At 42.5% G+C, this 24,168-nt stretch overlaps 2 protein-coding genes and 1 non-coding gene across 4 annotated transcripts in view; 1 reads left to right on the forward strand and 2 right to left on the reverse strand.

The window, feature by feature from the left end:
* Positions 1 to 232: 232 nt before the first annotated feature.
* LRRC42 (leucine rich repeat containing 42) lies at positions 233 to 20,236 on the reverse strand. The gene is made up of 8 exons (XM_068965900.1): positions 20,065 to 20,236; positions 13,932 to 14,418; positions 7,610 to 7,741; positions 6,347 to 6,465; positions 4,724 to 4,812; positions 4,403 to 4,516; positions 2,084 to 2,168; positions 233 to 633 (listed from the first exon to the last, which is right to left on the reverse strand). The coding sequence occupies exons 2-8, from the start codon at positions 14,402 to 14,404 to the stop codon at positions 362 to 364; spliced, it is 1,284 nt and encodes a 427-aa protein (XP_068822001.1). The 5' UTR covers positions 14,405 to 14,418; positions 20,065 to 20,236; the 3' UTR covers positions 233 to 361.
* On the reverse strand, positions 17,329 to 17,400 carry TRNAG-UCC (transfer RNA glycine (anticodon UCC)). The gene has a single exon. It is a non-coding gene; the product is annotated as a tRNA-Gly (tRNA).
* Positions 20,237 to 20,878: 642 nt separating the features above from the next.
* Positions 20,879 to 24,168, forward strand: part of IFT25 (intraflagellar transport 25) — a 36,499-nt gene continuing 33,209 nt past the window's right edge. The window contains exon 1 of one of the 2 annotated variants that reach the window (XM_068966071.1): positions 20,879 to 20,954. The gene's annotated coding sequence lies outside the window, so the exon portion shown is untranslated. Of the gene's footprint in view, positions 20,955 to 21,050; positions 21,109 to 24,168 lie in introns of those variants that run through there. The other variant, XM_068966072.1, reaches the window with a different exon arrangement.

The following is a 24,168-nucleotide window of genomic DNA, read 5'->3' on the forward strand; positions in this document are numbered from 1 at the left end:
TATATGTATATCCTACTGGCTGGGCCAAACTAGAGTAGTAACAAATGACACTAGCTGCCTTAGTTCACACGGCCTTCCATCCCAAAGCAAAGTGTTACTTCTTCTGGCTCCAGTGTATATTTCACAAGGAGACCCTAAGGACAGCAAAAACGTTTATTTGAAAAAATTACTATGTATTGAAAATATACATTAGAAATTATTACAGACTTCCATAGCATTCCCCTCCCCCACCACAAAAGTAGAAATAATCGCTTGCTATGCTAATGCCATAGGTAAATTCAAACAAAAAGGAAAACATTATCAACCCCTCTTCCTCATATGTTAGCAATGGAAGGGGAGAAGGTCAACTTGTATTCGCCAATCAATACGAATTTAGCAAGTCCCAGTCTTCAACAGCAAGACACACATATTTCTGCTTCGAAGACTGTGAAGAGCTGCTCTGTTCCTTCTCTGGCTCCTCGAAAGCTCTCTTCTTGCTCTTTGACTCCTGGCTTGACAGGGCTTCGTGTTTCAACAGTGGCCCATGGCAGTCTGCGGCCTTCTCTTTATAGAACTGGAGCTTCTCAGAAGAGTTCGTGTGGGCCTCTGTCGGGGGATACTTCCCTGGGGCTTCTGTTCGAGCCCGCTTCCCATCTGTAAGTGATGACAGAGGGAAGGGTGATAAGCTTACTATGCCAGTTGCTAATGCCTGCCCAAGCCCAGAAAAATGATCCAACAGAAGTGTCAAGAGGCCCAAACAAGGTGAGTCTGGATTCATTTTTCCCCCTTTTGTGTGCCTTATAAAGTAATTTACAGCATATGCACCAGCACAGGTTGAAGGTATGTATGCACAGAGGGTATCACAGATTCACAGTCAAATCTCAGATCTGCCACTTCTTGGATAAATGACCTTGGGCAAGCGACTTGTCTAAGACTCAGTTTTCTCGGATAGGGATATAAAACCCACTTCATAAGGGTGATGTGAAGATATAAGAAGCAATATATGGTGCTTAGGACAATGCTTGGCACAACAGTGAAAGCTCAAAAAATGTCAGCTATCACTACTCAGAATCTGGACTTGACTCTGTTCTTCTAAGACAGCCAAGTTTGTAGCACAACTCTAGCAAATGATACAACTTTATTCTCTATCTTTTGGTATAGAATAAATTTTCCTTATTTTTCTACTTTTATTTTCCCTTCACTTCAATTTTATCTTTTAACTTCTTTCAGAAAAAATTATGGTAAAATACACATAACATAAATTTAGTATGTTAATCATCTTTGAGTGCATAGTTCTGTGGCATCAAGTACATTCACATTGCTGTGTAAACATCACCACCATCCATCTGCAGAACTTTTTCAGCCTAGCAAAACTGAAACTTGGTACAGTAACTCCCAACCACCCCTCACCTCAGTCCCAACCACCATCATTCCACTTTCTGTCACTATGAACTTTGACTATTCTAGGAACTTCGTAAGACTCATACATCTGTCCTTTTTTTTTCTGGCCACAGCACGAAGCATGTGGGATCTTAGTTCCCTGACCAGGGATCGAACTGTGCTGGCTGCACTGGAAGCGCAGATTTTGAACCACTGGACCACCAGGGAAGCCCCAACATTTGTCTTCTTTGACTGGTGTATTTTACTTAGCAGGATATCTCTATAAATTTCACCCATGTTATACCAAGTGTTACAATTTCCTTCCTCCTTAAGGCTGAATGATATTCCATTGTATGTAAATACTACATTTTGTTTATCCATTCATCTGTGATGGACACTTGCGTTGCTTCTGCTTTTGGCTACACTTTAACTCCTTTTTAATGTTCTGAATTCTATTTTTGTATCACTGCAAATCTTCTGGAACACCACGGGATATATATAAACACATATGTACATATATACATACACTTAATAAGTTATGTTCCTGGTGCTGGTGCTCAAAGCTAAGTGTGAACTTACACTATAAGCCATGTTGACAGAGTATTAATCTTGGTGATCTAATTAAGTCAATGTGATCATAATTAATCTTCCCACTGAGTGAAGATGAACTAAGTGCCCAAATAATCTAAGGGCAAAACACTCCAAAGGAAAGGGAATTTCTCACAGAAGTGCTGAGCTGCTCTTCGAGACTCCAAGGTTTCTTGCGGCTTCATAGCTTCCAAAGTCACACGTTCCCATTGCAGAACAATCTAATAAAATGTATTTGGAAAGATGTGAATCCAAACAAAATCTCGAGTTTTTAATCTCAAGCTTTCCTTGTTCCCAACTCCTCTCCTTCCATAAACACAACCCCCCTGTAGTAATCTTACTTCAGACTACGATGAGTCTCTATTCCAATCTACAAATAAATTGCATGTACTTTACCAAAATTTGAAACCTTAGTCATAATACTTTTCACACATCCCTAGGCCCATTTTCACACCTTAGACTATACCAACTGTAATTCAAACTCCTGTATGTGTATAAAATAACCACATTTCCACACTCTCAGGATACTTTAGGATCAGTTTCCATTTTTTAAAACTGCTACAAATGTATTAATATTTTTATTAAGTTACTACAAATTCTTTTGAAAATTTGGCTTAGTAAAAAATACACATAAATAAAGAAAAGTCAACAATTAATTAATATTTCACATATACCATAAGTAACAAGAACTTTAAATTCCACACTTCTCATTATGGTATGTAATGAAATAATCATAAAGACAGACAAACATTTGCAAGACACAGAAGCAGCACAACACATAGTTTAAGAAATCAGTTCCAGAGTTAGCTCTACCATTTACTAGCCAGGGGACCCTTGGCAAGTGACTTAATGCAGAAATTTTGAGACAGACATGGGGAAGTAAACGGACTCCTGTTAGATGGCCTCATTTTTCTGTGTCACCTGCTGAGAATGAGGCAGGAGAATGGAGTCAGCCTGTAACAGTTTCAATAAGAGAGCAACAGAAGATAGATAAAGCACCGCTGCCACGTCCTCGGGGCCTAGCTGGGGCTGCATGGGGCAAGGCTGTGTGGAGCCTCAACTTACTTTCAGTCCAAGCTGCTAGCTATTTTACTTCACCCTTCGCTTTGCAAGAGAGGTCCTGGTTTCTCCATTTTAGAGATGAATAAACAGAGACCCAAAGCTGCCTTAAGTTGTATACCTATTGGGTTGCCGAGCCAGGACCCCAAATTCAGGCCTCTGACTCTCCAGCCTATGCTCTTTCCACCACGTCACCTGCTACCATAACCAAACCACTCCAAGCCCTTATATGACCATCCCATACCTGCCCCAAGTCCACTGGATGTATCCAGGACGCTTTTAGCGCTACAAACTTAGTCTGACAATGGACGTATATAATGATTTCAGCATGCATTTTCTGGACAAAATTCAAAGTACTTCTGAAACACTGACTCACCCGCACTCCTTCTTGCTTACCTATAAGGAAGTGATGCTATCATGAGGTGGCTGGATAGTTCCACCACCATGCATTACAGAGTGCAGCCAAGGAAGGATCCAGAACAAAAAGCTCAGTGGGTCCTCCAGGCCTCCTCCAATCAACACTGGTTTAAAGTATCTGAAGGAAACAGGCACCAACCACAGGCAAGCTGGCATCTACTGGTGCTTGAGTACTTGGTTACCTTCTGAGTGCCTACTTTAGTCTGAACCCTACCAACTTGAGGAAGACCATCAAGAAGGTAAGACAGCATCAAAGGGAAGTTCAGCGAAGAAGCTGAAAATGGGAGGGCTCAGTCTGCTCAAACTAGCATGGTCTGATCTGAAAATACGGCCTCAACATGTGCCACCAATGTTTCCACCAGTACACCAAGGGGATCGGCTTCAATAAGTTGGACTAAGTGACCTTCTCTGAATGGGTCATCCAAGACCTCTACCTTCCCAGAAACAAGGCTAGCTCTCTATACACAAAATACAATTTTTAAACTTAAGAAAGAAAGAAAGAGAATGGGAGCGCTAAGGAGTAAAAAAAAAAAAGACATTTCCTTACTATGGAGAGTTAAGAAATTTGCCCCCTACATGGGAAAGAGTTAGACTTGAATTTTAATCAGTGTAACTTGTTCTCTTTTTCTGGTACACACACAGCTAAGAGAATCTCCCCTTCTGAAGTTGGATCATACTGTGTTTTTGCATAGCAAGCAAGAATTCGTTTATTTTCTGAGTCACTTATAAGAAGGAATTTTCTTCTAGGTCCAATAAGGATGAAGCAGTCTAGCGACCAGAGCATGAGATGTAAGGACTAGCATCTAACAACTTTTCTCAAGTGACTGGGTTAGTTACAAGTCATCAGTATCTCGAGTTTGACTGAAGATGACAGTTCAGCCAAAGAATACCAAGAGGGTTAGCATCTATTCGAGTGTTGAATAAGACACTTGGAATTTATGATGCCATACTAACTGTAGGAGAGAAAAATCTGCCTTACCTGATCAGCCCAGCCCTCTGTCTTGCAGTTACTGTGATCAAATTCCTTCAAAGGGACTTTGGAGTGAACGAGGCCGATGTGGGTCTGAAGCTTGTGTTTGACAGCTTTGACGTCCTAGTAAGGGAAAAACAGAATACGGATGGTCAACACATTCAGCACAGTCAACACAATGGTCAGCACACACATGGTCAACACTTAACTTCTTCTCAGTAGGAAATAAACACTATCACAGATACCAGTCCTTTTCTGAATGTCAATTAGCAGAAGCAAGATATCCAACTGTATGTTTGTGAAAGTAAGAGAAGGCAACAGAAGTCCTACCTTGAGTCCCGTCCCAGAGATATCTAAGCAGTTGAGTTTTCTAAAAGAAAAGAGGTATCCAATTCCTGCATCTGTTATCTCAGGGTTACCTAGATGTCAAAAACATAGGTGGTATTCTGTTACAGTTATATGCCAACAATAAGCTCAAGAAAAAAGGCCAAACGATAAAATATTGAGAAAACAAACTTTTCAGAGTAAATTAAATATGGGAATCTATCTTTCCTATGAAGAGCCACATGAGATGATCCTTAAGACCTTTTATAGCTCTAAACTTCCTAGGAGTTGGGGTTTAGCAGAGAAATTAATGAACCAGATAGCTACTCCAAAGGGTTTAATTTGGAACCACATAAAAACAGCATATTTAAAACATGTATATTAAACACGTATATAAACAGGTATATTAGACTTTGTTCATAGCCATTTCACCTCCAAAGTAAAAGATTTTAATAAGATTTTCAAGGATCCTGAGACACGAAGACTGTCACTGTCTTAATTAGCATTAAAAGAATTATCTATGTTTGGCTGTGCTGGGTCTTTGCTGCGGCACGGGTTTTTCCCCAGTTGTGGCAAGGTGAGGCTGCTCTGGTCACAAGTGTGCGGGCTGCTCAGTGCGGTGGCCTCTCTTCTCTGGAGCACAGGTTCCAGGGCATGCAGGCTTCAGCAGCTGTGGTACACGGGCTCAGGAGCTGTGGCCACCGGGCTCCGGAGCACAGGCTCAGCACCTGTGGCACATGGGCTCAGACGCTCGGCGGTATGTGAGATCTCACAAACCCGTATCTCCTGCACTGGCAGGTGGATTCTTTACCACTGAGCCACCAGCGAAGCCCTGCATTTTTTAAAACCAATCCTTTCTTACATGGAATCTTCTCATATCAGAGAGAACTGTATTTAGCACTGGGTCCTCAAGAGGATGAACACAGTGCTGGCACACTGCAGACACTCAAAAAAATATCTGCTAAATGAATATCCTTCCCGGGGAGGAAGGGAGGGCGTCATTATTTTCATCTTACAGAAGCCAAAACCAAGGCTCAGAGAGTTTAAATAACTTGCCCAGGGGCACACAGCAGCAGAGCAAGGAGTGTCCTCTGACCTCAAACGCCTGCTCTCGCTACTCTTTTGACACCGACCATCCTGCCACATATTCAATACATGCTCAGTTAAATCATAACTGATCTTATAATCTTTCTACTACTGGAATCAGTATCTGGTTCATCTTGAGTAAGCATCAAAATTGTGAATTTATCTAGATCTTCACCAAGCAATTATTGATAAAAATGACCTAGCTGACAGACACTATCAATCAGCAACTCAAAGGTAAGTAAAGATGAGCCACGTGTCCTCTATGCTGCGAATATACAGTGAATATGACCTCTCTGCAGAGAATAAGCGGCATGAGTGAATCCATACGGGCTTTTAGTGCCCTACAGAGTGGAACCACGGCAGGAAAGGTGTCTGGCCAGGAGAAAACAGTCTCCGGCTTTAGTCCTGCTTTGCCACTAACTTGTTGGGGCACCCAAGAGTCACCCCTGAATTTTATCAGCTCTCAGATAAAGGGGAAGAACTAGATGATTTCTAAGTCCATTCTTCCAGTATTAATCATCTATAACTTCTAACAGAACTTACAAGATAAATCTAATAACGACAGATTTTCAAGGCCTCTTTTCATCACTCGAACTGGCGCCGTCATTTTCCGCACCCCGGCATCAGATAAACAATTATCCTTCAGGCGGAGTTGAGTTACACTAGGAAACAAAGTCCATGAGTAAATTACTTAAAGAGCATTTGAGAAAATCAAGTTATGAGAATGTTTTCATAAACTTTATTTAAAAATGTATCTTCTAACCCTTGCTATTTCACACTTAATGCATTTAACAGAATTAAAGATCCTTTGATGCTATTTCAGTTACTATGTGAGGGTTAACTTGAGACCAAAGCAGCATGTAGTACTAGCCTCAGATGGTAGAGGGCACTAAAGGTACATGGTGGAATGAGGTAAGCAGGAACTTCATTAAGATTAAATACACTTGTTTCACACAAAAACTGCATTCTTGACAAATGTTGTGTCAAATTCTAAATGCTGGGACAGTCTGCTAAAGAACTCCTATGAGCATCCTCCATATAAAGCACAATTCTTTCATTCTAATATTTTATAAATCCAATTTTCAGAATGGATTTATAAGGCATAGGCACAAGCCAATCCATTCAGCTAACCTGTAACTGGTGAGTTAATGTGCTCCACTGTCCCACATGCAAGAAATCCAAACTTTTTATCAACCTCACATAAAACCTCCTTTCTACAGGGCAGTATGTCGGTGTCACTTTCTAGGCAGGCCTGAGGGAAAAGATTAGACTCAGGTTTGTAGTGCTTTTGTCCTTCTGGGTATTTATGAAACCATAAAGGAATCCATCTGGCCTTCTCTTTGCAAGCCAGACTGAGATCAGTTGGACTATTTATGAAGGGTGTGAACTGGGTGATTTCTTTAAAGTATGGTTCTTGAAAATAATTTCTATGGCTGTCTTTTACTAGTTCACTTTTTAAATGATTTACAGCTCAATGACAATTAAAATAGAAAATGATAATGACTGCAAAAATTATACAACTTCTCATCTCTTGCTAGAATAAATCAAGGCAAAATCATTTTTCAACCCAGGTAGTGTCAAGTACTGTATGTCAAAATAAATTTTATTTAGATAACCTAACCTACTGACTTACTTTCCTGAGTTGTCCAATCAACACTGCTTGTATCAAGTAAATGGAGATTGAAAATGTTTTAGAAAAAAAAGTTAGCAAATAAACACAGGACTGGGAAGTAATTAACATCCTTCCCACTGGATCATCCTTTAAAAAACAAAACAATTCATTTACAAATGGTGGTAGGTCAATACCTAGACAGGGCTTCATTGGTGAGATGTTCTAGAAGCTCATGCTCATCTCCAAGCTTGCAACAGGAAAGATCCAGACAGGTCAGCTCCCGGAAAGACTTAATCTCCTCGAGTTTTTCTGAAATCACCAGGTATCTGTGGGGCATGGACAGCAATCAACAGCTTTTCTTTTCCTTCTTTTAAAACATCACCATATGTGGCTTTGTAATACATCAACATTCCATCAGGACAAGATACTACGTAACAAAAAGACTTTAGTGATTACTGTATAGGTATAGGTTATAAAAACTTTAAATAAATACATAAAAACATAAAGCAAAGATAAGACACAAGAGAAAATATCTCCTTTGTTAGAAGTCAGAGTCAACACTTGGGGTCAGTGTTGGGACTTTTTCAGAGAATTTCCAAACTTTAGGATACTCACAATTTTAATCACTCACTCTTTTAAGGTTGCTTTTTACTTAACGCCAAATATCTAGTGCTTTGAAAACTGGAACAGGCCAAGAATTCTGGATTCTAACCTGTACACGTCCAACAACATCCCACATTGAAGATTCGTCACATCAGGTTTTACCTTTTCTACTTGTCTGAGTAGCTGCCCACTCCCCGGTGCCACGGTTAGCCTGCTAACTTTACTCCAAAGTTATGTGCAGCATGACTACAACAAGAACTCATTTCAAACTAGATGGTTATTAAGACAAACCTGTGAGCATGAACACTTTAATTACACTGGGCACCAGGCCATACTGCTATCATGGAGTCTCAGAAGGCCTCTGGAGAGGAAGAGAAGATTAAAAAGACACTGCTGTGGTCTCCGCCCTGCTTTCTAGTTGTCCATCTATTTCATATGAGGTCAGCAAGAAAAAATGAAAAAGGGATTAGAAGTGACAGGAAACAGGAGAGGAGCCTAAAAAAAAAAAAACAGGGAAAGGGAAACGCCTGTGGCAAGAGCATGCCTTTCTCATCCATTTTCCTCATAGATGTCTAGTTTTCATAGTGAGATGGTTCACTACAATCAGTGGGCTTATATTTAAGTGTTCACATTTCTCTTCTGTCACCAGGATCATAATTATCAAAAAGAGCAGCTGAATAATCCAAGGACAAGAAGGGCCTCAGATCTATTTTCTGCCTACTTCCAAACAGAATAAGATACATTGAAGCTACTTTCGATCAGAATAAGATACATTGAAGCTGATCCCTGGTCTGACTGCTGAGTACAGATGGCCTGGGGCATTGATACCCCCTCTAAGCTGCCTGATGACAGAGCTCAGCTGGGTACACAAATGAGCCTTATTTACTCAGACATATTTTAATTACACTGTAAATATAGCTTCTGTTTTCCATCTTCCAATCATAGAGTTGAAGTGGGTCAATGGGGATTTGGGGGATTAATGGCAATTAGAGAAAGGAAAACACACATCCTTTGATCAATTAACTAAAAGATATTTAGTAATTGTGAGACATGGGTTATCTGGGAAGGACACAACGATGTATAACATGATTCACAAACACTACAAAAATCAAGATTAAGAAACGAAACATGCAAAGCCACAAACACTACTAGATGCTTATCTAGGACATAAATGAAGCTCTAGGGTCTTGCTGAAAATTAATCTTCCAACTTTCCCTTTAAAAAGTTCAGAAGAATGTAATGGAGAAGCAACAGAAAGAACACAGTTTAGTGTCAGACTTGAGTTTAAATTTTAGCGAGGCTAATTACTTATATGATTGTAAGAAAATTACTTAACCTCTGCCAAGTCTCAATTTCTCTAGCTAAAAAATGGAGCTGATGATTATTTTCTTTAAGGATTATTAAGAAAATTAGAAAAAAAAAGTTTCAAAAGTAAACACCATCTTACAGGCCCTCATTAAATGGTGTGTGTGCTTGTACTCAGTCATGTACGACTCTATGAGGCCTGCCAGGCCTCTCTGTCCAGGGGATTTCCCAGGCAATTAACACTGGAATGGGCTGCCATTTCCACCTCTAGGGGGTCTTCCCTACCTGGGTTGAGTCCGTCTACTGCGTCTCCTGCATTGGCAGGCATATTCCTTACCACTGAGGCACCTGGGAGGCCCCATTAAATGGTAGCTATTATAATTACTTCAGTTACAACAGGTGACATTTTAAGGAAAACATACTTGCCTCCTGTGACCATCAGTGGGATCAAAAATCAGAGGGAAGAGAGCTTTTACAGGTTGAAACACATAGACAGTTTTCTCCTTTTGGCAGGCAGCTTTGTGACCCAACCCCAAACAGCAAGCGCCTGCACTTAACCAATTACCTTATTTTTCAATGCTGGTAAAACCTTTGTTGCTGCAGCTTCAGCTGGAAATTGCAAATGCAAACCCAAATCTCCTGCCCTCTTCCTATTTCCCTTAAAGGATTCAAAAGGAGAAGGGAAGTTTTCAATCACAATTGAAAATCCTACCCTTATATTTGGATAAGACAGCATTGTCTGATTCCTTATTCGGAATTGTTGCAAAAAAATGAGTCAAGAGATTGTTAAAAATGTTTCTTATATTTTTCTGATTATAAGGAAAACATTCCTTGGAAAAAAACTAAAATCTAGAAAATTATAAGGAAAACTAAAACCAATTTCAATTCCATTATCTAAATTACATTTCAGTGGGGTTCCCTCTTTCCCCCCCTATACATGCAATGCATATGAAATTTTCTATTTTTTCACAAACAAAATTGGGATCATATATGGAATTTTAATTATTCTTTTTCATTTGTTATATAATGAACATTTTACCACATCATTTTAAATGATCTTTGGATATTATCTTAACAGTTACACGATTACTTAATTTCCTATTACTGGATATTCAGCTTCCAGGTTTTAATTGTTACAATACTACATTGAACACCCTTATGTAAAGTATTTCTTCTCATATTTGATTATCACATTAGAAATTAGAACAGACTCTTAATAAATGGAATTACTGAGTCAAACAAATGATACAGATATTTTTAAGGCTTTTGCTACATACTGCCAAGCTGCTTTCCAGAAATGCTACATAATGTGCTCATTAAATGTGAATGAAAGTGCTATTCTCATCCAATTTGACCAGTGGAACAGTATGCAGACATCACATGGGATAAAAAGCATTTTCCCCATTGTGAGGATTACCTAAGCTATAATGGTAAATGGAAGGAAAAAGCAGAATACAAGTTATAGAGTATATTCACAAATGTACAAAGATACATTATTTGAAAATGACTACCATGAATGATCTCCAGTATTCTTGCCTGAGAAATTCCACGGAGAGAGGAGCCTGGCAAGCTAGGGTCCCATGGAATTGCAAACAGTCTGACATGACTTAGCAACTAAACCACCACCACCATGAGTGATGGAACTATAAATTTTACTAAACAATTATATGTTTCTCAAATAGTACGTATTTGCCTTTATAAAATAATTTTAAAACAATGTTTATATCATAACTATTTTTCATTGTTCTAATGTTTCCACAATGAACATAAATAACTTGGAATAAAAAATGAAGGAGTAAAATGTACATTTCCCTTCTTTTTATCATATGCCTCTTGGTTCAGTTCAGTCGTATCTGACTCTTTGCAACCCCATGAACCTCAGCACACCAGGCCTCCCTGTCCATCACCAACTCCCGGAGTTCACCCAAACTCATGTCCCTTGAGTTGGTGATGCCATCCAATCATCTCATCCCCTGTCATCCCCTTCTCCTGCTGCCCTCAATCTTTCCCAGCATCAGGTGGCCAAAGTACTGGAGTTTCAGCTTTACCATCAGTCCTTCCAATGAACACCCAGGACTCATCTCCTTTAGGATGGACTGGTTGGATCTCCTTGCAGTCCAAGGGACTCTCAAGAGTCTTCTCCAACACCACAGTTCAAAAGCATCAATTCTTTGGTGCTCAGCTTTCTTTATAACCCAACTCTCACATCCATACACTGGAAAAACCACAGCCTTGACTAGATGGACCTTTGTGGACAAAGTAATGTCTCTGCTTTTTAATATGCTTTCTAGGTTGGTCTTAACTTTCCTTCCAAGGATCAAGTATCTTTTAATTTCATGGCTACAATCACCATTTGCAGTGATTTTGGAACCCCAAAAAATAGTCTGACACTGTTTTCCCATCTATTTGCCATGAAATGATGGGACCAGATACCATAATCTTAGTTTTCTGAATGTTGAGCTTTAAGCCAACTTTTTCACTCTCATTTTTCACTTTCATCAAGAGGCTCTTTAGTTCTTCACTTTCTGCCATTAAGGGTGGTGTCATCTGCATATCTGAGGTGATTGAGATTTCTCCTGGCAATCTTGATCCCAACTTGTGCTTCTTCCAGCCCAGCGTTTCTGATGATGTACTCTGCATAGAAGTTAAATAAGCAGGGGGACAGTATACAGCCTTGACATACTCCTTTTCCTATTTGGAACCAGTCTGTTGTTCCATGTCCAGTTCTAACTGTTGCTTCCTGACCTGCATATAGGTTTCTCAAGAGGCAGGTCAGGTGGTTTGGTATTCCCATCTCTTTCAGAATTTTCCAGTTTATTGTGATCCACACAGTCAAAGGCTTTGGCATAGTTAATAAAGCAGAAATAGATGTTTTTCTGGAACTCTCTTGCCTTTTTGATGATCCAGTGATGTTGGCAATTTGATCTCTGGTTCCTCTGCCTTTTTTAAAACCAGCTTGAACATCTGGAAGTTCATGGTTCATGCATTGCTGAAGCCTGGCTTGGAGAATTTTGAGCATTACTAGTGTGTGAGATGAGTGCAATTATGTGGCAGTTGTAGCATTCTTTGGCATTGCCTTTCTTCCGGACTGGAATGAAAACTGACCTTTTCCAGTCCTGTGGCCTCTGCTGAGTTTTCCAAATTTGCTGGCATACTGAGTGCAGCACTTTCACAGCATCATTTTGAAGGATTTGAAACAGCTCAACTGGAATGCCATCACCTCCATTAGCTTTGTTCATAGTGATGCTTCCTAAGGCCCACTTGACTTCACATTCCAGGATGTCTGGCTCTACGTGAGTGATCACTCCATCGTTGATTATCTGCGTCGTGAAGATCTTTTTTGTACAGTTCTTCTGTGTATTCTTGCCACCTCTTCTTAATATCTTCTGCTTCTGTTAGGTCCATACCATTTCTGTTCTTTATTGAGCCCATCGTTGCATGAAATGTTCCCTTGCTATCTCTAATTCTCTTGAAGAGATCTCTAGTCTTTCCCATTCTATTGTTTCCTCTATCTCTTTGCATTTGATTGCTTTTGGTTAGCCTTGTTTTAATGGTCATATTGATTGTGCATCTTAATAGTAAGCCACCTTTTACCTTTTGAATGACAAAATTTCATATAACGGTATACTATACGCTATTTAAAAATCTACACATATTTTTGGCAAATAATTGTGAAAATATGTGAAAGAGCAAAGTGCTTAACGGTGTGAGCACTGTACTGCATTTGTATAATGAAGAGGAGAGCTATTAATGCATGGGTATGCACAGAGTACTTCTGGAATTATGTAAAGAAAACTGCTAACAGTAGTTGCCTCTGGGAAAGAGCAAAGGAGAGAGATGGGAGCAAGGCTTATGTTTCACTTTATACCCTTTTGTGTTTGTGTTTAAGTCCTTTTCTATGTAATTTTTTTCAAGTTTTTCTTTTTAATTGGTAGATGCCTTAAAAGTTATTTTACATGATAGTGGTATAAAAAATTTAAATAAGTCAATAAAAGTATATGAGCAAAGGCAATCATAAGAGAAAACATATGCTCTGTTAGAAAACAGACGGTGGTTCTCGCGTTAGGACCTTACTGAAAATTTCCAAACTTTAAGACACTTGAAATTTTAATCACCTCTTCTTTGAAAGCTGCTTTTTATCTAATGTTCAATATCTTGTGGTCTGAAAACTGGAACGGAGATGAGAACTCTGGGTACTAATCTTCACCTCCCTGAGAGTATACCAAGAGATATCTGGCAGATCACATCTTGTCTTTCCTATTTTCTCCTATTAGAAAAGTTGGTAGATGAGTATTTTCTATCTAATGAAAGAGCTGTGGCAATCAACTAATTCTTATAAAGTGTTTTCAAAATAAATAAATTAAAAAACAAAAACACTAACAAAAACAAAAAACAAAATAAAGCTAAGTGCTATCTGGGAGGGTGAGGGAAGGGAGAAAGACAATGATTTTTCTCAAAATGGCCTACCACTTCATGTTTGAAAATTCTAAACTCAAGTGCTGTTTTTAGAAGGGGGCTTTGGGGAAGCCCCCAAGCCCACTAAGTCCCAGAACCTGACAGAATTGACACACCCAATAAAATACTCATTATCATAATCAGAACACCCACCTGTTTCGCAAACACAAGGAGCAAAGCACCAGACTTCCATAGGCCTCAGTGAATTTCTGTAAAGCCCTGAGCCCCGCACCGGGCTCCGTGAATTTCTGTCTGGCTTCGGCAGCAGAGAACAGCTTTTCAGCAATCTGCTCAGGAAAGCCAATAAGGGAATCAATGTGGTCAACATTGTCAGAGATGAAGCCCAGGACAAGGCTGAAGAGGGATTTGGCAGAGTACCGAAGATTTCCCTCCCGGGTGTATGTGAAAATGAAATGATCAGTCTTCTCTTTCTGCGCAGTGTCATCTTCCCTGTTCATGCAGAGCTCCACAGAAAAGCCTTTGGGAAACAGTCTGAAAGGCCTTGGCTTCTGCAGGCTACTCCTAACGTCATCCAAGGCCAGATTGACCATGTGCAGTTGCCCATTTTCTCGCACGTAGATGGGCCCTGAGTCCAGATGGTTTTCTGAGTTGAGGTAGTAAGACATTGCCTTGGTTGTGACTGTAAAAGCAAGGTACAAGGGAAGAAAACCCAATTAAAATACCATCTGTAAAATGTAACTTTGCCATGCTATTCCCAGAGCTTTATAAACCTACCAGGCAGACCCTCTGGCTGCTTTGGGGAATCAAAGCTTACCAGTTGCCTGTGAACTCTGGCACTGGAGGTTGCCTGTTTCCTTGACCTGGAATGCCCGTTCCTACTCTTCCCCTTTTCTCGTCTGTCTGGTGAACTGCTATTCATCTTTCAAAAACCAGCTCAAATCTCATTTCTAAAATTCATTCTAGGGTTTCCCTGGTGGTTCAGTGGTTAAGAAACCGCCTGGCGAGGCAGGGGGCATGGTTTCAATCCCTGTTCTAGGAAGATTCCACATGCCTCAGGGCAGCTAACCCATGCACTGCAACTACTGAGCCCACATATCCTACTCAGTCCATGCTTCTCAAGGGAGAGGCCACCACGGTGAGAAGCCTGGGCACCACAATGAGAGAGCAGCCCCGGCTCGCCACAACTGGAGAAAAGTCCACTGAGCAACGAAGACCCAGCACAGCCAAAAATAAATAATAAATAAATAAAGTTCACTCTAAGAGAGTGATCATAGAAGTGGACGACAGTCACTGGCAAGGAAAGTCACAGTAGCACACCTGACAGTAGCGAAACTGCAAAGGATCCCAGTGTCCAACAAGGGTGTTATTACATAAACGTTACATCCACACCATGCAATGTTATGCACCCATCAAAATGATAACATTTTTACTGACTTGCAAGTTACAAAGATTAATAGTAACATGTAGAATTTACTATTTGTATTTTTAAATGTTTTCACACAGAACAAAGGCTAAAAACTAATAACTCCCTTCCTTGCTACCCTGGCACCTTCCACACATTTCTTTATTACACTTGGCTCACATTTCTGCTACTGATTTATTTCTAGGCATGTCCTGCTGATTTGAGCTCCTTGAGAGCAGAGATCATGTTTAATTCATTCACCCTAACATAGTGCTTTGGCATGTAATGGTCCCTGAGTAGACAGTCATGGAACTAAAGTTTACTCTTTTACAAAACTTTACATAGAACACAAGGAACACATTTTTTTTTTTGGATCCACAAACAAAGACCTCCATCACAAGAGCTAACTAAAAGCTATTAAGCTGAGATGCTAGATCCAAGGGCTAGAATAGTTAGCTCTCATTCCTTAATTTCTTCAGTTAACTGGCACTGCTGAGATAAGGCAAAATATAAAAAACAACAGGATATTTATGCAATCATGTGGATGACATTTTATGCCCAAGTACTAATTGGAATAAATATTTGCTTTCCTGAGGAACGGTGAGATTTCAAAATATTTGAGAAATTGCCACACTAAATAAAATGAAGTATGATTATCACTGTTACAATTTTTAGTTAAAATTTAATCTAATACAGGTCAAATAGCTATTATCTCTAAAAGATGGATTGACTTTTAGAGTGAACCAACCTAGCTTTGTCTGCATTAATGCAGGGCTAGAATGTAGCTCTGAATTCACCCACTTAAAAGTGTCAATCAATCAAGTCAGTGATCAAAAATGCTGACGCTGGGAAGATCAAACAGTGATCCTGTTGCAGGCATCAGTATGATCCACGTTTCTCCAGAGGATAATTATGCGTGTAAAAGTACACCAGAAAAGAGGGCCCTGCTGTGCCACGCCCAAGAGCCTCCTTCTTTCCTGCTCATCTTATGCTTTACTCTCTGGCCAAGCCATACTACCCAGGTTAAGTTGGCTGTGTTCTCTCGTCCCACTGGCCTTTGCACATCCTGCTCCCTTTGGCTGGAACATCCTTCTTAGCTTCCCTGACCTAGCTGATTCCTAGTTCTCACTAACAGCTGGCTCAACCACATCCCTCTTCTGGGAAAACTTCCTAACCCCTGCACTAGTGCACATGTCTGTCTGGTTTTTCCAGAGCACCAATGTCTCTTTCTATATAGCACTTAGCACTGTGTACTGTCTGTTCACTTGTTAATATTTCCAAAGTTGTGAGCTCTTTGAGGGCAAGGCACTTGTTTGATTCGTCTCTCTTTTTTCAGGCCAATACAATGCCTAGCTTGAGTAAGCCCTCAGGAGATATTTGCTGAACCAAACGAGAGGAAGAGTGAGACCTCACAAGAACAGACTTAGGGCTCTGAGCTGCAGGGCCTGCTGATACTGTTGCTAGGAGCCAGCTCCTCTTCCAGGCAACAGCTGCAGGCTCCTCCCCCAACTTGCCAGACCCTTTTGCAGGTGGTAGAAGCAAAGAGGATGATGGGAGTATACTGTTACTGGTACTACCAGGGATGGGGGGAAAAAGAATCTAAAAAACAGAAGGAAAAAAAATCCTGTCACGGTGCCAACTCTCATAACCCATATTCTTGCCAGTATTCAGTGCCTCTGCTAAGGTGATAATTTTACTTATTCTAAGCTCTTCTTCCAGGAGTAAGCATGTGGTTCCTTCAATCTCACAGAGTTTAATCCTAATGAGGAGACAAAGAAGATCGCCTCTGGTCTTCTCCTCTGGACGTGAACATTCATAGTCTTTCTCTACCTGTAGACCTGGAAGTAGATACCAGGCACAGCCCCACCTAAGAGTGACCTGATTTTAAAAGTGGAAAGACAAATTCTATGGAAGTTGACACAAGGATCAGCACACTATAAAACCCCTGGCAATGAAACAGGGTCTGCTCATATGTAGCACCCCTAGCCATCACTCCTAATAGTGCCGCCCATAGAGTCTAGGGTAAAACAAATGGATGAATGGAGGACCACTTCCGGCGAAAATCAGACAACTGATTCCATCCAGCAGAGGGCACAAGAAGTCGGGGACCAAAGTGAAGATGCGAACCCAGGATGCCAAAAATCCCAGCAGCTTCTGCTTCCACGGATTTTCTTTTTTGGATGTTAGTTCCCTGATCAGGGTTTGAACCTGCGCCCCTGCATTGGAAGTGCAGAGTCTTAACCACTGGACTGCCAGGGAAGTCTCACAGGAATCATTTTCAAAACAGACATAGCTCTGGCTACATTTTACCTTTACTTTTTTACTTAAATTACTCATGAAACGCTAGTTCTCTTTCTAAATGATGAAAAAATCAAATAATTCCTGAAGAGTAAAACCTACATCATTTGTCCAGAGATGCCAAGGGCTCTCTGTTCTTCAACTATGGTACCTAAGAAACAGAACATGATCAGGAAATTCCAGGGACCTTTGATTTTTACTACTAAAGTTGTGCATCTTGCTCCCAACAAGGAGCAAGCTTCCTAAGAGCTTGTGAGGTACCATAAGTACCATAAAATGATCTAAGAATTATATTAATGTTTAAGCCTTTCAAAGTTAAGAACTGAAAAGGCAAGAAAATTCCAAAGTTTCTGTAACTTGGCTCTGCTTGTTCCTGGCTATTATACAGAATGGTCTATTATAAGGGAGCCCCTCAGGAGACAGAGTCTGTTCTATATCATGGCAAAAATCCTACACGAACTGGAAAATTCACGTAATTAGTATGTGAAAGAATAACAATGTTCAGTGAAAGTCTGTATTAGCTATATTTCATATTAGAGCAACAGAATAACAAAGTAGCCTCTGATAGTTTCCAGCCTGCCTCTGGAGAGGTGGTTTTGTAACCCATACAATCTCACAGAAAACTATTACAGTAGCACATGTTCTAGTATTTGGTCACCACAAATGAGCCAAAGTTACCATGAACATGTCATTTCATCAAATGAATAAAATGTAGCCTTACTACATTAAAAACTCAGTTCTCTACTGCCTCTTTCAATAAGAGGCAAGATAAAATAAGTGATAACTAAACATGACTTTTTAGAACTTGAAGCCAGTTCACCAAGCAAGAACCATGACTATCCAGTAGAGGGGACTGGAAAGATGGAGTCAGGGAAGCAGACTACAGGAGACAATTAAAATTGTGAGCTGAGCCTACAGTTATGCAATTTGAAAAGAAAAAGAAGAAAACACCTAACTTTAGTTGGTAAAGTAAGACAGCAATCTCTCAGAAATAATAAGCCATAGCAAGACTATGATGATAATAATAGTGGGTGTGATAGCTCCCACTGAGTTGCCAAGCACGGTTAGGTACTATATTAAATGCAATTCTCAACAATCCTATGAGGTAAGGTTCGCCATTTAACAAAGGGGCTCAGAGACTAAAAGTAACTTACTTAAGAAACAGAACTAGTAAGTGGCAGGGCCAGAATTCAATCTCAAAGCTGTATCACGACAAAGCTCAAGCTCTTTCCACTGCATGATGCTGTCTCTCAAGAATAAAAATATGATATCAGCTTTAAGGATAAAAAAAAATGTTAAAAATTAATCTCACCCACCTGTTTGAGCCCTCTGGTATTCACTGACTCAAGCTGGGGAGGGGGGTGGCTGAGAGAGGGCAGAGATAAAAAAACAGTGGCCATCTGAGCAAAGACTTGGTGGGAACTGAGCCAGGACAGTAGCTGCACAGAGGCTTCCCCTCTCTCCTCTCCCAGGGCAGAAATTACCCATGTCCACACACCAGGAAAGCATCTGCCACCCCATGGCCTGCATCCCAAGGCTGCAAACACTCTCGGTTTATTTGAAAAGGCAGCATTTTTAAGCAAACATAAAAACATGAACGGAAACTAGTTCCAAACCACCAATGACCAAGTAACAATCTTAGGTTTATTGTTCTGGATCACCACTATTATTCAATTCTCAATTCATTTCTTTTGTTTTATAACTTGCACTTGCCCACCTGCCTTCTCTCCCATACCTAGCTCCTTATTTGCCTCTTAGGAGAGGCCAATCTCTCCTACATCCTGATATCTGACAGTTTTTCTACCTGCCAACTGTAGAGCTTCTCACACAAAATCCAATCTCTGCACCAAAAATCCTAATCCTCTCCTTTCACCCACTCCCAACTCCCCTGCCCTCAACTCTCAAACCTCACGCCCTTCCAATCTTTCCAGGATCCTTCTGAATGTGGCTCCCGGTGGCCCAGATCCAATCACACCTCCACCTGGCTCTCCCTCCTTCCACCGCACCATTCCACCCCCACCCTCCCTAACCCCCTGCACTTTCTCTGTCCTTTATCATGTAGCCTTCCCTTCCTCCCACTCTCTGAGATTCCCTCTCCTGGGACTCCAAACTCTCCATCTTTTCCCTCCTCTTCTGCCCTCAACCTTCAAAATCTCCTTCCTTCACGACTCAATGTCCAACTTCACAGTCCACAGCCCCAACTTTTCTCCCCTGACCCCAAACCCCACCCTCTCTTATTCCAATCCTAGATCCTTTACTCCTAGCACTCCTCAAATCCCCTTCCCTCTCCCCCTCCCCAGTACTACAATTCTCCATTTCTCTCTAAATTCCCAGGCGTGACCCTCCCCAAGTGCACCCAAGCTAATCCTGCTCCCTCTTCCCACCCAGGCCCCGAAAGAACCTCAATTCTCACACGACCCATACCCTAGCCCAGCATCAACTCCACCCTTAAACCCATCTCCGACACCCCTAGATCCTCACCCTCACACCATTCACCCAACCACACCCCAGCCCCGACCCTCTCGGTCCTCCCCTCCCCTCTCCCACCCCTCCCTCAAACCCCACACCCGCCCCCACTCGCAGCCCCGGGATCCGTGAGCGGCCCAGCCCGCGGCCGCCACCTACCTGTGCCCCTCTCTGGGGCAGCCAGCGGCAGCTCCTCTGTGGCGGCTCCCTCCTCCTGCCGCGCGGCTGAGGCGGGGAAGCGGTTCCGCGCCCCCGGCACAAAGCTAGGGAGGGTGGGACGCTGAGTGGGAGGGAGTAAGGCGGCGGCTGGGGGCGACCTGGCGCCGTGAGACCGCGGGGCCGGTGGGGGCGGGGGGGGGGGCGGGAAGACTGGGCAGGGGAGGTGCGCCTGCGCGAGACCCGGCATGAGGGGCGGGGTCGGGCTTGGAGGCGGGGCCGGGCCCAAGGCCGGCGACCTGAGGACCGAAGGCTCCTAGCTGGAGATTTGAGGAGTGCGCGTGCGTGCTTGCGCGAGGGCGGGTCCCGTGGGTCTCACAGGCCCCAGGGACCTAGCTTTGCTCGGGGAGGGAAGGTTACGCGTGCTCCGACCCTTGCCTCGGGAAAGGCCCATGCCTCGGGAAAGGCCCTTGCCTAGTGAAGGCCCTTGGGCGGGGCTACGGAGCTCACCCCGCGCGGTGAAGAGGACGGCAGCGGGGCCTGGGGGCGGGGCCTCCAGGGGAGGTGGGGCGTAGGAGGCGGGAGTACAGCTGTACGCGACCAAATTTCGACGGCTAGGCGAGAGGGGGCGGAGCTGGGGCGGGGCTGGGGGCCGGCACGCAGCCCAGGGTGGGGCGGGGGCGGGCGGAGCCTGTGGGCGGGGTGGGGCGAAGAGCCGAGAATAGGACTTGCTCGCCAGCGAACTCCTTGGAGGCCTGCGGAGAGGGGAGAGGGGGCAGAGGGGGCGGGGCTGAAGGCGGGGCTGTAGGGAGATCCCGACTCCCCGCGTTCTGCGAGCTTGGAGCTAACCGGAAACTGAGGCGAGCGGGGCGGTGCGGCCAGCCCTGGGGGAGGTGGGATCCTGGCTGGACGAGGTCGTAGGAGGGGGATGCTGGTGGGGGAGGGAGCGACCGAGCGTGTTGGGTTATTGTGAGGAGACTCGCGGAGAGGAGGCGGAGGACGGCGGGCGGGTGCTGAGGGGACCCGGATGGTGGAAGCCTGACGCAGGTCTGTTTTCTGAGTCCTGGAGACAGTGGCGGCCCACGAACTTTTTGGAAGGCAGAAATAATGTTTTAACCCCCCAAAAGGGGAAATCAATTCCGAATCGAAATTAATAAGTGTATCAAGATGTAACCTATCAACTGAAACGTAACCTGTATACTTAAGGGTTATATTTGCTGTATTAATAGGATATGGGCTCGTGTATTTTATGTAATTGGGGCCGGGCGTCCAAAAGTGTGTGTTTGGGGCTCTTGGAGGTCTTGAAATGGCTTTGAACTGGAGGTGAAAGGGTGGCTAAGTGGCACTGGGTTTAGAGAACAGGCATCAGGGAAGTCCAGTGTCAGGGAATGTTAAAAATGCAAAGGATGGCATCCCAGAGTTCACCGCCTTTAATGAACTGAGGCCCTGAGTGGACACAAATGAATTAAGTAAGGCCTCCCAGGATGGGGAGTTAGACTACACCCTGAACCTGCATTTTGGAGTTGCTAAGCAGCATATCTGCTGAGCTGTATTTTGGGGTTCTTTGGGATTGGTTTGCCACTTTCTCGTTAACCACAACAAAAAGCTTTAAAGTGAACCCAAATTCTGCCACTTGTTATTTGAATAATTCCACCCAACAGAGGAAAAAGAAAGGATATTGGTGGCTCTGCTCCTGCTGCTGCTGCTGCTGCTAAGTCGCGTCAGTTGTGACCCACTCTGTGCGACCCCATAGACAGCAGCCAACAGACGGAATCCCATGAGCGGAGAAGCCTGGTAGGCTGCAGTCCTGGGATTCTCCAGGCAAGAGTACTGGAGTGTGTTGCCGTTTCCTTCTCCAATGCGTGAAAGTGAAGTCGCTCAGTCGTGTCCGACTCTCAGCGACCCCATGGACTGTAGCCTACCAGGCTCCTCCGTCCGTGGGATTCTCCAGGCAAGAGTACTGGAGTGGGTTGCCATTGCCTTCTCCATTGGTGGCTATAGGAGGTATGAAATTAGTTTAGTATTAAAGTTTGCTTCCTTCAGACAACTTAGGTTGTAAGAATGTGAGGTTAAAACAAAACTGAACATTTGGAGATTACACTCCCTTCCTTATTCGTCTACTACGTACACATCAATGCTAGATATATTTCCCTAAAATAACGCTTTTGTAAAGCAGGTTCTCTCTCTCCTTGCTTTACAAGTCACTTACCAACCCCCATGTTTCCACCCTCAAATAGATTACCTCAGGGTTTTCCCACTTCTACACTATTCACATTTTCAGTCAGATAATTATTTGTTTTGGGGGAGTGTCCTATGCATTTTTGGGTATTTAGTAATATCATGATGGAGAAGGCAATCGCAACCCACTCCAGTACTCTTGCCTGGAAAATCCCATGAGTGGAGAAGCCTGGTGGGCTGCAGTCCACGGGGTCGCACAGAGTGTGACACGACTGAGCGACTTCACTTTGACTTTTCACTTTCATGCATTGGAGAAGGAAATGGCAACCCACTCCAGTGTTCTTGCCTGGAGAATCCCAGGGACAGGGGAGCCTAATGGACTGCCATCTATGGGGTCGCACAGAGTCGGACATGACTGAAGCGTATTAGCAGCAGCAGCAGCAGCAGTAGTATCATGAAATGCCCAAATGCTTCTAGATGACAGTAGCATCCCCTCCTCCCCCCACTATGGGCTTCCCTGGTGGCTCACATGTAAAGAATCTGTTTGCAATGCAAGAGACCAGGGTTCGATTTCTGGGTAGGGAAGATCTCTGGGAAAAGGGAATAGCTACCGACTCCAGTATTCTTGCCTGGAGAATACCATGGACAGAGGAGCCTGGCAGAGTATAGTCCATGGAGTTGCAAATAGTTGGACACAACTGAGCGACTAACACACAGACCCCAGTGTGATGGCCAGATTGTCCCCAGAAATGGACAAATGGGGGGCTAAATCATCCCCAGTCCAATTGAGAACCACTGGAACACAGGCTAAATAAAGCCTACCATCTTTACCTGGCATTCAAGTTTCATTATCTACATTTCCTAGAATTTGATTCAGTCTAAAAGAACTCCAGTGCAAGTTTCTTCCAAAGATAATCAATTAGTCTTCTTCTTGGACACTTTAAAGGGTGGAAAAGGTTAAAAATCTGCTTTGTAGGAAAGTTCTTATATCTATTATGTTTTCCTTCTTAAAATTCATACTAGAATTGCATTCTAATCCTTTTTCTATTTGTGAGTATTTGTGGTATTAAAACTTGTAGTCACATTTGTCTCACTAAATTACCTCTTCTTGAAACGATATTCTTTCCGCTTTTTCCATATTAACATAGTTTACAGATCACCATGAACTTTTCGTTCTCTGAACAATATCGAGCCTGACAATGTCCTACTTAAACTGTACTATCTAGAACTGAACACAGTATTCTAGATGTGTATCACACTATTTGCACGTAACAAATTATTAGTTTCATGCTTGGCCATCTTTTTTGACTCAGCTTAAAGGCAAAAACCAAGTCTTAGTCACCATCTTTGTCTTAGGTTTTCATAGTCAAAGATTAACTACATAGTATCTTTGCATTACTAGCACAGTGCCTGGCCCTTAGTTGGTTTTCAAAGATTTTGATAGAATATGGTTCCTTCATGACTCTATTAATACAATTTGAAGTAACATTCCTTTGCCTTTGGGGGCAGATACAGTATACTCTTGTCTTATAGTGAGTTTGCAATCAACTGATCCTCTACCTTTTATACGTATAGGTGAAAGGTTGGCAAACTTTTTCTCTAAGGGGCCAGATAATAAATATTTTAGGTTTTATGAGTCTTACAGTTTGTCGCAGCTATTCTGTTCTGTCACTATAGCACAAAAGTAGCCATAGACAGTCTATATAAATGAATGTGTGTGGCCATTCCAATAAAACTATCCATGGACAGTGAACTGTATGCATTTCATATTTCATATAATTTTCATGTGGCACAAAATATTTTGATTTTGAAAAATATTTTAAAATGTAAAAAGCATTCTTAGTTCATGGACCACACAAAAATAGATGTCAGGGTAGACTTGGCTCTCAGGCAGTAGTCTGCCAATCCGTGATCAAGACCATTCCTGAT

Source organism: Capricornis sumatraensis, chromosome 2 (genome assembly GCF_032405125.1).
Source record: "Capricornis sumatraensis isolate serow.1 chromosome 2, serow.2, whole genome shotgun sequence".
NCBI lineage: Eukaryota > Metazoa > Chordata > Mammalia > Artiodactyla > Bovidae > Capricornis > Capricornis sumatraensis.